Source organism: Poecilia latipinna, unplaced genomic scaffold (genome assembly GCF_001443285.1).
Source record: "Poecilia latipinna isolate Pla-1442-1.1 unplaced genomic scaffold, P_latipinna-1.0 Scaffold260, whole genome shotgun sequence".
Lineage (NCBI taxonomy): Eukaryota > Metazoa > Chordata > Actinopteri > Cyprinodontiformes > Poeciliidae > Poecilia > Poecilia latipinna.
Window position 1 is genome coordinate 196875 of NW_015112876.1, and position 16027 is coordinate 212901.

Here is a 16027-nt window from a genome sequence, read left to right on the forward strand (position 1 = left end):
AGTGTATAATGTCTGTTTTTACAGTTTTGAAGTAAAGAAAAGTAGCACATTCAGAGGAAAACATGTCTCAATGCTTTCTGTTAATTAGCTTAGTAAAGCTTTATAATTGGTGACACAAAAAAAAAAGGCCCACAAAGAGGTTTTCTTATGGTCCTTGAATTACTCTAGGATAAATATCAACAAAAATGTCTTTCTGGCTCAATAAGGTTGTGTATGTCAGACAAGTTTTGGATCTGAAAGAAGAAAATTATTTTTGAATAGAAAATAAAATGGTCAATTTTAAGTTGTTAGGTTAAAGTACTGCAAGTTATCCTAAAGACAAGCACTAACTCATATTAAACAATGAATATGAACAGTTTTTTTTTTTTTTTTTTATATAGCATAAGCTACAAATAAAATGTAAGTGGCCCCATTTTAACAGAATGTGGTAACGTCACCTAAAAGGTATGTAGAAATCCCTTTTACACATAGAGTTTTACGACTGGAATATGTGACATTTGCATGGCACTTTATTTCTCCATGATGTAAGCTGCCATAGTTTTTTATAGATTCCAACTAGGCAAAAAGACATTGGTGGCTGCCAGGAAAGGCTCTTGAGTCAGCGCTGGGGAAACTCTGAGAAAGTTCAAAGTAGAGGTCTTCCGGGGAATGGAGCATAAAGTGAAGAGATTACACTGAATATGATTATAACCCAGTCAAAGTGGGTCATAATCATATTCACTGTGGCTGGATCACAGAGCCCTTCTGCAATGTAACAAATCTTGGACTTGCATGACAGTGTGTTTGATACCAGTTCTGTCGCAAAGCGATATTCATCCTCTTCATTGAGCCACAGAGAGAATAACTGTTGTGTCTGATAAACTAGAAAGTGATCTAAAAAGGTTAAATTGTTTTTTTTTAATCAAACAGTAAAGTAGCAACTCAGTGGCCTCGTTTTTTCTGACCTCAGTCTTTTAAAAATAGTTCAAGAACATTTTTTTGTGATAGGGTTAGGATAGAATAGGATAGATATGGATAGAATAATTTTGGTATTTCATCACTTGTTTTACACAGCACCATTCAGCTTCTACACACCACAAATCTGGAACAAACTCCCAGAAAACTGCAAAACAGTCGAAACACTGAGCGTCTTCTATGCCTTGACTACAAACTTACCTGTTGACTGTGTGTTCTACAACTTTGTATTTGTGTGTGTGTTTTTATGATGTAAAGTACTTTGAACTGCCTTGTTGCTGAAATGTGCTTTACAAATTTGATTGATTCATGGATTTTTTATTTTTTTTTTACATATCTGTGATCATACTATGTTTTGTAAGGATGTCAGAATTGCTAGAAAAAAGGCCTTCATAGCCCCATCCACTTTCCTGTTAAATTCTTAAAGTGAATCAGATTAAGCTTCATTAGCTGAGTTTTTGTAACAATACACACAATATGCAACAAAAATGAGGTTTTCCAATGACAGTAAATGTATGTATTGTGAAGGTGTTTGAATTCCTTCTTATAATGGATGGCAGAATTAGTTAACATTTATGAAAATAAATAATAATAAAAACTGAAATAATAAGTTTCTACCCACAAAGCAAAATGTTAGCCATGATACATTCCACAAATGTAAAATGCTTATAAAATGGATTTCTGATCATGTCATTGACCTTATGGAATAAATTTGCATTTGTTACCAGGCAACCTGAGAGAACTGCAAGAAGCATTGGCATTTACCAGCAAAATATTCCACCGATGGCATGTCCCTTAAATGCTAATTTGAGGTTAAAAAAAGATAACACCTATTGCACCACTTATGCCTTTGGGCACCTCAACCCACTGAACCCAGAGAATGCAAAATGGGTAAGATGTCACCAGCAACTAATAGTGAAAAAAAAAACTGTAGAACACCAGCAAATTATTTAAATTCTATATGATGGGTAGTGACTGTTTAAATTAAGGTAATTGGAAAAGTTTGATCTTTGAAATTACAGCATGTCTAAATAGAAACAATACAATAACCACCTTGTTTGCACCTTAAGTCAGTTTTTAAATCAGTCTGCATTTATATTGCATGTCAGTAGAAAACTGACATTCAGTGGAAAAAGATACATTTTCAGCAAAAGCACAAATGTTCACAGATTTAAAGACAACGTGTTTTGAATAACTTTGAGCTTGTGAAAATATGTTCAGACTACATAAAACAATGAACAAAGTGTACATGATGTCCTGGCTGCCAGCAGAGAAACCAACTCAAACTCAGAGTCCCTGAAGGTGAGTGGCGTTTTTTATGCTGCTTCATGTCAGATAATAGTTTGACATACTGCAGAAGCCATTTTTGAAATGGCATTTCAGTCCTTCTCAAATGTTCTACTGGAATTGAATAAAAATTTGTAGCTTTTCCTATTTTATTCAATGTTCATCTGCTGCAACACTGTGATAAAAGGTCATTGTTCTACTCAAACATTTCAAACATTTTTTTTGACAGATAAAGTTTTACCAAAAACTACCTTGCCATTCTCCTGATTTCATCAGTTCTTTAATGCAGTTTCTCCACAACCAGAGAAACTATGTCACAAGAAACTTTTTTATGTTTTAATAAAGTAAAATTACTTTTTGCTTTGGAAATATTCTGATAGATTAATGCTGTACATTCACAAAAATACTGCTCAACTTTCATGGGTTAATTTCAAGCTATTTAAGAGACTATAACACAACAACAACAAAAGCATTAATATATTAAAACCTTGCATCCTTCCTTTCAGCACATTTCTCTTAATTATCATATTAATTTCAACCTTTTTTTTAATCAACAGTGCAGATATGAAGAACAATTAGCTACATATGAAAATAAATCTTCATCCATACATCATTTCAAGAGATGTTGACAATAAAAATAACCTTAAGAAAAACTTTTTTGCTTTCTGTATTGTGATTTTATTTTTATTTTTATTTTTCATTTAGGTTAAAATAACCAGATACCCGACATTTAACTTCTTTAATAGGTTAAGGAAGTTAAATCTTTTAACTTTTTGTTTTTGGTGTCTGTAGTCTGTGGCTATAAATATAAGTAATACACATATGTTGGGTTTTACAACTGTTATTGTCAACATGCTTTAACAGACATCTGAAATCCCTTCAAGGCAAACCTGGGTAAATATAGACCTTTTCACAAGTAAAAAATAACAGTTATACATGACCATATTTTGATTTTCATTCCCAAAAGAAACTAGAATAAGCCAGTTTTGGAAAGTGAATACTTTCAGGCATTTTGGATGAAAGCTTAATGCCAGATTTTAAATTCCTTCCAACAGGGCTGACAGATGCCCAGCAGTGTCAGCTGTGTAGTTCTGTCAAAACACAAAACAACCTTTTTTTTTTTGTCAGAAGTAAACCTAATTCAAATCAAAGAAACACAGTGGTAAAATATTTAATAAGAAGTTTAACTGGAGTATATTGCTAAGATTGCATCCATTCATTCCACGCTGGAGAAAAATGTTTGGTCCAACATTGGTAAAAAAAAAAATTGTGGAAAACACAGTAATTCTAAATATCAGACTGCTGAAGTAGTTGCTCTATTGAAGTGTGCAAATTTTTTGCTTTTAGCACAATGCCACTTACTGGACTGAATGTGGATCTTAATTTAAAATCTTTTCATCCAAAAGAAAGACTTTATGACACTGAGAAGTGGACACTTGAGTAACGTTTATACTAAAATTATCCCAATGACCTCACAGTTAAAAAGGGTCTTCTGAGTGTGTCCTGTGCCTACTGCTCCTTGGTATAAATAACATGGCCTACATACGTTTAATCATTGTTGGTTGAATGCCATTAGGGAGAAATGTAGACTTTTTCATGCGATTCTTTTATAAGCTTGTATAAGTGGGATTTTCCTGAATTTTATAGATGTCTCACCTATCTGTTAAACTTAACCTTGAGCTGTATGCTACTGCTTGAAACGTTTAGATCTTGATATTGATTCTCTAGGTCTGGGGCTTGGAAAAAAAAAAAGAAAAAAAAAAGCTAAACAGAAACTAAAAATATAAACTGGATACTTTGACAAAAATGATATAGAAATTCAATATAGTGCAAAAAGAAATATATTCACCTTTAGAAATTCCAAGAATGCCGGTTTGGACATGCATGCCTTTTTAATGAGAGCCATTGCATTGGTGAAGTTGTTCACATAATCACTGTACACATCCAGCACCATGGACTTAGAAAACTGTAAAAGAAAAGAGAATACAATTAATAAAAAATATACATATATAGTAAATATTTTACAGCACCAGAAACATTGTTTAGTTTTGCAACATGTATAGTTTTCTAATACCATGCAGAGTCATATAATTTCCCCTGACTTATATATTGTTGGCAAAAAGAGGCCATAAGATGAAAATAAATCATTTGTTTTTCATCCTAGTTGTTGAAACGGTAAACAAATACCCCCCCCCAATCCATTTAGGATGGTGCACAAAGAAGAATGAGGTGGAAGACTGTGTGGGAGTGCAGCTGCGTGTGACTGTTCTGTGGTAAATATCTATTCTCCTTCCACAATTACACCTACGCCAGGCGGCTGATAGCGACAATATGAGGAGTAATGGGAAATTGGCAAATCAGATGAAGGAATTAACCCTCTTTTCTCTAAGTTTCCCTTAGGACTCTGCTGGCTCAGATATTACTGCAGACTCTGCAGGTAGAAGTAAAAAAAAAAAAAGGAGCAGCCCAAGCTGGGCTGTATACGGCCCTAGCATTTCCACTGTCAACCTGGCTTCATTAGATAAACAGTAGGTCTTAAAATATCAATGGAACAGCACAATAACACCCAGCAAAGAAAATAATAAAACAACTCCTTCTAATAGGCAAATAATGAGCAAACCATATGGATGAACACACACTGCAGACGCTTGAGCACTGCTAAAATTGTGACAACATATATCCCTGAGACCATCTGATGCAGTGGAGATATTTATCATGCCTGTAATTGATTTTGTTTGGGGTAAACTATGTCTGTTTGCTCATCATTACTGAGCTAACAGAGACATAGCAATGAGATCCAATAGGATACAGTAGGGAAAATAGCCAAATATCCAGAGGCCTTTATAGACATTTACAGCCCCCCCCCACCCTCTGTGTCTTGCAATAAATTAGGCTAAATTAATCCTGTGTTTTGTCACTTAGCATAACCAAAGTTATTTCACTTTGCTATAAACCAGAATGATGAGCAATACCTTGGTTTTAGGTATCTTTCCACAATTTCTATTGTTTTTAACAATTTTCTTACAATAGGTCAGCTGCTATTTTGGCCCAATCCTTCTGACACAGCTCTCTTAAATGACTCTGTTTTCTAGGTCACCTTCCTTCCACACACCTTTTCAGCTCTGCAAGCAAATTTCCTTTAATACCACCTACCACCACCAAAGCAATGACTTTGTTGTTCTTGAGCCACCTTGTAAACAATCAGATTTGATACCAAGGTTCACAGTTCACTTAAAATACCCTTTTATGATCAAGCTTTAACTTTCTGACAGATGTCTTGAGATGTTTCTTCAGTATTTACATTATTCTTTCATCATAAGGCCATCGTGATGCTTCAGTCCAAACTGCAGCAAAGCTCCCACATGACATGTTATTAACCCCATACTTTTCAGCTGATGTGGTGTTTTCAGGCTTAAAAATGTAATATATTTTCTATCAGATGTAACGATGGTCATTATGACCTAATACTTCTTATTTTATCAAACCACAGGAAGTGTTTCTAAAAATTAAGGTCTTTTTCTTCTTGGACATTTACAAACTTCAATCTGGGTCTTTTGGAGAAATGGCTTTTTCCTTGCTCTGTGTCCTTTCAGTCCTTCTCTACTTTGATGTCAGATTGTGAAATAAAAAATGTATTTTTTTTTAGTACAGTCTATGTACATATCTGGCATCATCTCCACCAACACATCGGTCAAGATGTGAACAAACAGTGTGGTTTCTGTAATATACACTGACCGAGGCAACAAACAAGTCCCCGATTTTCTCACTGCTGTCCCACTCTGCCACACGGGAAGCCAGCGCAATCTGGAACATGGAGTGACACTGTGTGATCTCTCTGATGCGGTGGAAAATGGGCCGGATCTTCCTTGGACTCAGTATGCGCGGCTCTGCCTCCATCAACGGTCTGTGGTACTCCTGGTGAGAATGAGGAAGAAAATTGCAATCACAGATTGTTGGGCATAAGCATTTTTGGCCAACCACTTCTTCACAATTCAGAGCCAGAATAGTAATGGAAGCAAAAACATCAGTTGATGGTCTTTCACAGAAGGGGAAAGTGTTGATCTCTTCATGAATTGTCTCTAACCCACCACTGTAATTTACAAGCAGACACAAGGAACATCAGAAAGCAGCACCAGAAACCATTTTGTGACATTGTGGTGTTATACAGTACTGTACATTTCCAATTGTTCGGGATGTCTTTTGTGTCCAAATCATGTCATGTGTCTGGAAACAGTGCATTTCCGTTACTACCTGGCTGCTCTATTTGAATCACACACACACAAAAATTTTTTTAAAGCAGTGAACTTCACAAAGGAACATGAACATTAATGCCAACCCCTAACAAAGCCAGGACATTCTATCTTGACAATAAAAGATTTTATTGCATACAAAGCAACCATTGATTGTAGTTAATTCTATTTCACTGGGCTTTTCTTTTATTTTCCAGTGATGATGAGATAAGAGGTCTCCTTTTCCTTTTTATCTAGGGAGATTAAAGAGGAGCGACTGCACCCCCATCGCGCAAGCCTGACAGCCTCTCTTTCTCTGCATCAGCATGAAGCCCCCTCCAAAAGAGCATAGGTGTTTTATCAAGATTATTTATGCACAGACACCTTCATAATTTGATGAATATCTCTGCTTCTCTTTTCAATGTAATTCACAGTGGCTAAACTGTGAAGATATTGCATGTGGCAGGAGAGGACAGGAGGACTAAACAGCTCACCTGCAAGATCCTCCTGAGAGATTCCAGGTAGCTCCGCTCGCTCTGAATGATGGAGCCAAGGATATGGCGCCTGACAACCTGCGTGGACAACAGATCAGTCAGGAGCTCAGGCTCTAACAGGACATGATTGGGCTGCGGTGTGTGGCATGCTTTCAGTTAAGCACGGCACCGGCTGATGGATTACACCATAATCATGCGTTAGTCACAGGAGAAAAAGACTCGGAGGAGTCGGTCTATTTGAACGAGCTGAATCACTGGAGGTGCTGTGACATGAAAGCAACTGTTCTAGCTGTTTTAAAACACACTGCTTTTACAAACAAGATCAGGAGTTTAAAGCAAACGGATATTAAAAATAGTGAATAACAAATGACTTCTTTAACAGCCTGAAGCGTAATCCTAAGGCTACTGAGTACTGCATTGGTTATAGGCGTGCATACACCATTGAAAGCTGTTGTCAGAGAGCACAATTTGACGAGTCTCTCAGCTCTTGTGCTTGTGTACAGGCTCTCAGGTGAATGGTGTTGATTAGAACTAGAGGTAGCTGGACAGTGTGTGTAGAAAGAACTATGTCATATTAACCTCTACCTGGGAATTTTCGTCTGGGTTTTTTTGTGTTTTAATTGTACAGAATGTTCCTTATGGTGTTTTTAAACATGCAATAACTAGTCGCCTCCAATGTTATATACAAGGTACATAATTTGTGGCGTTTATGGGTGGAGACTCAATTTTTAGATGAGTATGAGAAATAGGAAGCCCTGATCAAGACTGGCTCTGTGATTGGGAGAACAATAATGTATAACAAATACAGTAAACATGTAGACAATACAACAAGACATTGTTAACTCAGTGTTAAGAAAAATAGACAGGGTGCTTCATGTAAGTAGCATCAGAGCTATAAATCGATTTTCTTCATCCTTTTTTTTTTCTTTTGAACAAGCCATCATGTGAGCAGGTTGTATACTCTTTCTGGAAACCGATTAAGCTGAACACAATAAACAGAGGTTTGAGTCTAGTTTGTTTTTAGGCTTAGCTTTGTACCAATACTACTTGTGTTTGGGTGCAAATAGTCCCTTTCACTACATTCACCACATGTTGGAAAGCCCCATTTTCAATTTACCAAAGTGACAAGCCTCCCTCGAACAATACACTCTATGAAACATTGCACGTTTTACTATTCTTTAGCTTTTCTACTCAAACTACTCGCTTCTATGCTGCTAACAAGTGTAGCTGTTACAGATTTTTATGGATGATGGGGTTGCTGTCAGCTGCACCTGGTGGTTGGTCAACCCTTCTGGCATGGGGCTCAGCTGCGGGGGAGGATGCTTCACTTCTGACACAGCCACATCCAGGTATCCAGCATCATCATCCTCCTCTGCAGATTTCAGAAATGGAAAAAAAAAGAAAGAAAAAAAAAAAAGAGAGAGCAGTTTCAGATTGTTGCTGTGTCTGAGTAATGTGTGCATGTGCGTGTGTGTGTCTGTGTGTAACAGAGAATGTGACAAGGACGGAGAATAACAGAAAGGCAGCCTTCAGATCTCAGAGCAGCTGGAGACACAGTGACACGCTAAGTTTATTACCTCTAAAATATGAAGAAACTTCTGAACTCTCTGAAGAATAAAAAAGGGAGAGAGCAGAGGAAATGTGAGATAGAGAGAGAAAGAGAGAAGTAAAGAAAAGGCAAAGGAAGAAAATTCAGGGCAATACTGTATGTAGGAGTAAAACAGGCACAAAAGCAATCCAACTCATTCTTATCTCTGCATTGGCACAATGGCATACAACGGTGAAAATCCCCAATTCACCCGTAGCCATTAAGACCCAGCAGAAGGTTTCATCAGTCCAATTAAAGCCTTTAAAATTATATCAGAGGATTTTTGGATGACAAACACAAAGCAATGAAGATTCCAGGCGACCAATGCCTGAAAATAGCAGCACTGTCCTTCCTATCCTCTGTGTGATGACTTAAAGATGTGTTGCAGGCATGAGTCTGCCATCTATCTTAATGATGCTGCTATCCATTCATTGATGCTGATCTGTCTATACTGTAAGGTTCCTGAAACACAAGCTCCACGATGTCACATGGGATATTTTCTCTCTTACACACCAGAAACTTTTCTCACCCGCACCCCCCATCCCATCTTAGTTGAAATTGCAAAAGCTTGTCTTTTGTATTTTAAATATAATCAGTAAGATCTCTTCTTCCACAGTACTTTCATGTTTGCCTCAAGGGACTTCTAAAAAAAAAAAAAAAAAAAAAAAGACTTTCTACCCCAACCATCTTAGATACTCCTATTCGGCTTGGCGAGGCTGGATTTTTACTCAAGTAAACTGTCTTTTATGTTATAAAAGCTCCAATGAATTTTAAAGCATCCACAGATTCCTTTAGAAATTACACAACGTTCTATAGTCATAACTCAAGAGCAGCAAAGTTTTAAAAATTTCCTCAATTACCCATTTGATCTTTTCTCTGCAGGAATGACACTTTTCTCATGACGGCTATTTTGGTCCTCTCGAGTCCATCCTTCGTTCCGGTTCTTGCCGCCCTCATGAGCTGCTGAACCTGGTTGCGTGGAGCACACAGAGACAACAAAGGAGCATCAGAGCTGGAGGGAAGTGCCATGTTGCGGTGGCTTGATAACCTACGGTGCTCCTCCGGAGAGAGACAGAGAGAAGTGGCGCTCAGCAGGCTCATCATGAGCCTCACCATCTGCGACTCCCCCGTGGGTCGCTGTACGGCTTTCTAATCAGAGAGCCTGTGAGCATATCATGGAAAGATTATGGTAAGAGAGGGAGATCCACATCAGCTGCCTTGCTCTGCGTGGGAAAAATTCAGCTGACCACAAACTCCACCCTGAGCATCGCAGAGGCCATGCAACCAGACTCCACAGACCCAGAATGCACTCAGGGGAGTAGTATTTTTAAATGATGCTACTCCGAAAAAGTAGGTCAGAAAGTGGTGGCAAGTTGCACTGATGTTTATGGAGGCAAACACGCACACTATTATTAAATAATTAATGAGTTTCATGAATTTGTCTTGATATTAAACAAGGCAGGGAAACATAAAAAGGGAGCCTAACAGGCCAATCAATAGTCTCAAAGCAAAGCCACAGAGCAGAGGAAGAGCTAAGAAGGATGGCACAGCGAGCCAATTAAGCCATTGTGTCAGCTGAGCATAACAGATTGCATTTATCAGCTCTGGGTGATCATCAATCCTGTAGTTAAACATGTAGCAGAGGGAGTTGAGTTCCGCTATGAAATTATGTGACACAAAGTGGGCTTCGAAAGTGTACACACCCCAATTAAAATTACAGCCTTTTGAGACTTAAAAAAAAAGGAAATTTAATCCACCTTTAGTGTGACATATGTTGTGTATAATTAAAACAAGAACATCTAATAAATGGGTTATTTGGAGAAACCATATGAAGAGAAGAGCTGCGACAGCCTGCTTTCATAAATGTTTATGCCTTAAAACTAACAACCTTGGAAAATTATTCTAAACTACCAGACTGAAACATGTCTCCTTCCAGGTCTTCATCCAAACTTCCACAAAACTTCAGTCCAATCCTGTTCTGCTCTCAACAATTGGAAAGCTTTACATGTTCTCTCATGAAGTCATTCATTTATGTCTGGACTAAAATAGATACCTGAAGGTCTTGGATTAAAAAAAAATTACTGACATTTTTCACTATTCAGAATTTTATGCAATTTAACAAATAACAAATTTCCACTCCTAAGAATAATGATGCTACCACCACTACACATGATGTTCCAATTGTAATGAGCCTGTTTCTGTGCCAAACATACCAAAACTTTGTTTCATTCAGACAAACTGTCCTGTGGAGATGTTAGCCAGTTGGAGATGTCCCCCTTGATATTTAAGCATTCTGTTTTAATAAAGTCCTTCTTCTTTGTTCAGATATATGAAGAACAAGTGAGATTGTTGTCACTTGCACAACAGTGTGAATATCTGCTGTTCTTTCCACTGTTGTCACTGAAACTGATGAAAGGTCTTTTCACAGAAAGAAAGAATGCTGAACTGAGTTTCAGAGCAGTCAGATTATTTAACCTAATTTAATTCTTACTGTACAGTATGTTTTCCCTTTATACATTTACTTGTTTTTCATTTGAAATGTATAGAATATATATATACATATATATATATCACACTGAAGGTAGAAAAATCTTGCAAATTATTCAGGGGCAGTGTCAATATTTTTAACTCTCAAAAACCTGGTATGCATTTTTAAGGCCCACTGTAACTGTGTTCCGTTGCTGCTTGGGGTTATACCTTGATGTCATAGTTGTGCTTTCCAGACAGCCTCATAGCCAGTTCACGTTTGGTCCTGGCACACCGCTCCCTCAGCCGATGCACTTCAGGTGAGAGCTACAGGGGGATTGGATGGGGACGGGTGGGGCACAGGTGCATGGAGTGTTAAGCCACAAAAGCCATCGGGAAGAGGAAAGCAGGAAAAAGAAGCCAGAAGAGGAAATGGATGCAAAGTGATCAAGGGGAATGAAAAGCTGAGGAACACTGGGAATTAATCACAAGCGCAGAGAGTGAAAGCTCGGAGCACTGCTTTGGTCAAAGGCGTCGTGTCTAATGGTCGCTGATTTATGTAGGGTCCAGAGTGGCTGCAAGCAGTTTGGAGCAAATATTAACTAAACAAACTTTACTGCAGCTCTCCCAGGTTTCTTAAACAAGAACTCCGGCTTCACCGGGTGAAAAATTAATTGGGCGAAACTAATTAAAAACAATGTGTTTCTGATGAAGGCTGTTGGACTCTAATAGTTTAGCTTTCTTTTATTAATTGTAAAATCCAGCACACCTGAATTCTTCCTTTTGTTCAGCGGTCTGAGACAAACCTGCCAACAGAACGGTGGGGGGATTTTTCACACCGCACCCCACTGTAATTACCAGGCAACTCATTTTCCCCGTCCCACATCAAGAAGGATTTTTGTTACCTCTGGCCTCATTTGTTTTTCAGATTATTAGTTCAACTCTGCATCCTCTTAGATTACAGTAGAGTATTATCCATGCAGAAACACCTTCAATGTTCAGGTTTGACTGAAAGCAGGTATAAATCTATACATTAGTAATGACTCAACTACAGATTTTCCATATGTCTGCAGTGATGAAGCCACATTTAAAGCTGCTGGAGCATAAAGAAAACGCAGCACAATGTCAATGTGCACACAGTGCCATCATGTGGAAGCGGCACACTGTGGAGCATCACGGTGATTACCGGCAGTCTTGGCAGAAAAGAGGCAAGGAAATCTGTGGCTTTTCAAACAGAAATGTCTCATGTTTACTTTCATCTCACAATGCTCGGATAAAACTTGACAGCCTTTTATGCATTTTTCATGTCCTTTACCGCTTCCTTCCACTTCTATACATTAATAAAGAGTACTGCAAAAGAGAGGCAGCGAATGAAATATTCTCCTTGATATTGTTTTAAGTGCTGAAAAACCGACCCAAACAACCTGGCCTGTCTAGATGCCATATACACAGATATCAGGAATGATTTGACATGGGGTCTACCTTGCTCCTTGCCGGCAGCTTGGCGTCGTTATCAGATTGCTCATCGTAGCTCTCAAACTCACTGGAGCTCCACCCGTTGTTTGCCTCCAAAGGACCACTCTCTCTTTGGACATCTTCATAGATCATGTCTGCTGAACACACAAACACACAGCAGGTCAGGGGCTGCAGGTGGGAGGTCATGAGAGAGCAAACATTTGAGGCAAACACAATTCTGCAACCGCCGACCTTCATCAGGGGAGAGAGGTTCCTCGCTGGGAACGTCATCATAGATCACCTCTAACGAAGCCTCTGGTGCTCCTGCCTCTGTGTCAGCCGCACAGATACACACACAAAAAAAAAAAAAAACACAGAAGAAAAACAAAGTTTCATCAAGTCGCACAAACACGAGTTTTGCTTTTTAGCTTCAATCGTTTTTGCAGTGGCATTCTAGGACTTTCTGTTGATAGATCAAAATGTTGTTGCTCTCAAGAGGAAAAAACAGACATTCACATGCAGTTTTTCCTCTCATCTGAATCTTTTGAGGCAGAACAAAATATATTTGCTTTTGCTAGAAAAGAACTTGGACCTATGAGTACACTCAGTGGCCACTTTATTAGGTACGCCTTGCTAGTACCTGCTTTAATTTTTAGTGGTATAGATTTAATTAGCCGTCAGAAATATTCCTCAGAGATCATCTATGAGGTTGCTGCAGATTTGTCAGGTCAGCTACACATTCCACCACATTCCAAAAGTGCTTTATTTAACTGACAGCTAGCGATTGTGGAGCCCACTGGAGTACAGTGTGGAACGTATTTAATTGTTTTGTTCAAGTTCAAGAGCTTCAGAAAATGTGTACACGGTGGTCATAAAGAGACGGACATCCACAGGTAGGCTGCAGTGTTTAAGCAGTGCAGCCTAAGGCTACAAAACCTATAGTGTCCCAGGAAACTATTACCAACAGCATTATTGCAACAGCAGCAGCTTGAGTCACTGATTCAGTGCAGGGTGGATTCATTCTTTCAGAATTTGCATCCAATTCTGAGCTTTCTAAACTGAATGTCGCAGCTGAGACTCATCTGACCAGGCATTTTTTTTTTTCCGGTTTGTTTTGCCCAAATTTGGTGAACCTGTTCGAACTGTAGCTTCAGTTTCCTGCTTTCAAATTATAGGAGCACGATGTTTTGTTGCTTTCTGCGCCTAGGTTGAAACTGAACGAGGTTCAATTCAGTTTCAATTTAAATTTAAATGTATGCATTTAGATGCATTCTGTTCTGACCCTAGTTATAATACAATTCAGTCAGGTTCAGTTCATAATATGACTCATTAAAATATTTTTAAGGACGTTCAACTGATTGCGCTGAGTCATTGATGTTGCTCCAAGATCCACTATAGAGCAGGGATGTAGAAAACGTAGAAAAAGCAACGTCTGGTTTCAGCTACTGAAGGTAGCAGTGCAGGTGTTTTGTTCAAGCTACTGCTGCCTTATTATCATCTCAAAGCAGTCTGCACATTCTGCTCTGAAAATGTACACGAACAACGCATTTTTCATCTGCATAATAACCGCACAACGGATATTTTATCTTTCCTGGACCATTTTCTGTAAGCCAAAGAGATAGTTATGCCTGAAAATCCTACTAGAGCCGATGTTTATGAAAAATGTGGTTAAAATCTGTCAAGTCCCAACAACCACACATCATTCAAAGTCACTTAAATCACTTTTCTTCCCCACTCTGATTCTGTGTACTTCAACTCGTCTTCCCCACGTCTAGATGCCTAAATGTGTTGAGTTGTTGCAACGTGATTGGCTGATTTGCTACCTGTTTTAACGAGCAGTTGAATAGGTGTACCTAATTAAGTGGCCAGTCGCTTTATTTAAAGGTTCTTGTCCTTAGGGAGATCAAGCACATCTCTTGTGGATGTTGCTCTAACGGCTTTGTCCACGTGACTTAACACGATTGTATCCAGCTTGTTTGAGCTATTGACCCATTCCATCTCCATGCCTGGCAGGATTTGTCATTAACTGCTTTGAGAGTGTTTCAGCCTAATTTACCTCAGTGAGCTTTATTGATTTGGTTTTAAACCCTGATTTGTCTACACACTCTCCTAAGCTCTGAACAGCAACAATCACCGTTTTTAATTAATCTTACTGGAGACGTGCTTTCCTGTTGTGGATTATTCAGACTAAAATTCTAAAGGACCTTGAGGAAACCCTTGAGGAAGGAAAATGTATGTTAAAATATTGTTGCTTTTTTATAATTGGGAAAAAAAAAATCTTTTCATATATTTCCACCTAGTTGTGTAAGCAGAAAGAGGAAAGCAACTGAATTTAGGAGGCCCAGAAATCCTACTGGTCCCTTGAGGAACATCGCTTGTTCCTTCAAGTTTTGTGAGGAAAAAGTTCCTTGCTGTGCTTGCATAGTTTATTCAGCTTTATATTGCAGCACAGTAACTCTAGGTCAAAGTTGTTTCAGGCATGACATACTCCATCATAATAAATATAACTAATTGTTATAAATAGAAAAGAGAGAAGCATTTACAAATCAATGTCAGAACATCACAATCTCATGTGTCATGACCACATTCAAGGACTGAAGGCAAATGATTGCTTCTTCAAACAGGAATCACTTCATTATTCATAATGAACCATATAAAGTATATTTGATCAACGTGAAAAACTCTGACAGCATGTAGAACCAATTTGCACAAGCTGGCAGGTTATTATTATGCAAAATACATTCTGGACTCTGATGTTTAAAGACTAAAATTACAAAGCAGCAAGCATAAAAACATTAATACAAGAGAAAGATTTCTCATTAGATTTTACCCCGTGTTAAGTTAGTTTGCTTTTCCCCCTTTTTTTTGCTTCATAAATATAGATGTCAGAAAGAAAAGTTTTATATAATTTAGAATTTTCAATTGCTTTGTATGAGGAGTCCTGTGTACGAAAATCATCAGAGGAAGAAGACATTAAAAAAATGTTGTGCAGTATTGCTCCTTTGCATCTCTCATTTCTAAGCCGGTTTCAAATAACGGCAGCCCTGCTGACTGAGTCAAAATCCAAAAGCAATTTTCCCCATGGAAATGGATCTCTATTGATCCTCATCCTGAATTAATTGGATTCATGTCATGTCTGCACAGAAATCAAATCCCAAAAGAACACAGGTGTGTTTGAGTCATTGTTTGCTGTGTATTCCTATATATGTGTGTATATGATATTCATGTTTTCTTTCACTGCAGTAATCAATAAGTTACACACTGACCCTGGATGTATAATGTGGTGTTGTTGCCACCTCTGATCAAAGTTGGACCATGCAGTGTGTATTGCCAACTGGTGCACAATGTTCTCTGCCAGTTTCTATATGGTGTGGCCATGGTATTGTTTACGCATCTCTGGAGGTCCAATTGGTTTTCCATCAGATCTGTCCACAGTGCGAACACTATAATACATGAGTGGAATGAGCCTGAATCCCAGGGCAAGCTTACAGTAGGCTTAATCTTTCTGGCCTGATATTAAACCCTTTAACTGCAATATAAGGCACATCAGTTCA

The 16027-nt window shown here is 38.3% G+C and overlaps 1 protein-coding gene and 1 long non-coding RNA gene across 7 annotated transcripts in view; one reads left to right on the forward strand and one right to left on the reverse strand.

Moving 5' to 3' along the window:
- The window catches only part of LOC106947881 (rho guanine nucleotide exchange factor 10-like protein), a 122690-nt gene that overhangs the window by 85342 nt on the left and 21321 nt on the right, over positions 1-16027 (reverse strand). Inside the window, exons 5-13 of one of the 4 annotated variants that reach the window (XM_015033183.1) lie at positions 12726-12803; positions 12501-12628; positions 11250-11345; positions 9413-9521; positions 8542-8571; positions 8236-8336; positions 6965-7042; positions 5977-6156; positions 4091-4207 (exon numbers count right to left, since the gene is read on the reverse strand). In XM_015033183.1, the coding sequence (XP_014888669.1) occupies positions 4091-4207; positions 5977-6156; positions 6965-7042; positions 8236-8336; positions 8542-8571; positions 9413-9521; positions 11250-11345; positions 12501-12628; positions 12726-12803 (917 nt within the window). Of the gene's footprint in view, positions 1-4090; positions 4208-5976; positions 6157-6964; positions 7043-8235; positions 8337-8541; positions 8572-9412; positions 9522-11249; positions 11346-12500; positions 12632-12725; positions 12804-16027 lie in introns of all 4 variants that reach the window. The other 3 variants (XM_015033182.1, XM_015033185.1, XM_015033184.1) reach the window with 3 other exon arrangements.
- LOC106947883 (uncharacterized) lies at positions 1360-6996 on the forward strand. Of its 3 annotated transcripts, none has more exons than XR_001425059.1 (5): positions 1360-1845; positions 2176-2256; positions 4448-4514; positions 6729-6822; positions 6905-6996. It is a non-coding gene; the product is annotated as an uncharacterized LOC106947883 (long non-coding RNA). The 3 variants fall into 3 exon arrangements; XR_001425060.1 differs by lacking the exons at positions 6729-6822; positions 6905-6996 and adding exons at positions 4632-4769; positions 5888-5977; XR_001425061.1 differs by lacking the exon at positions 6729-6822 and having other exon boundaries at positions 6905-6991.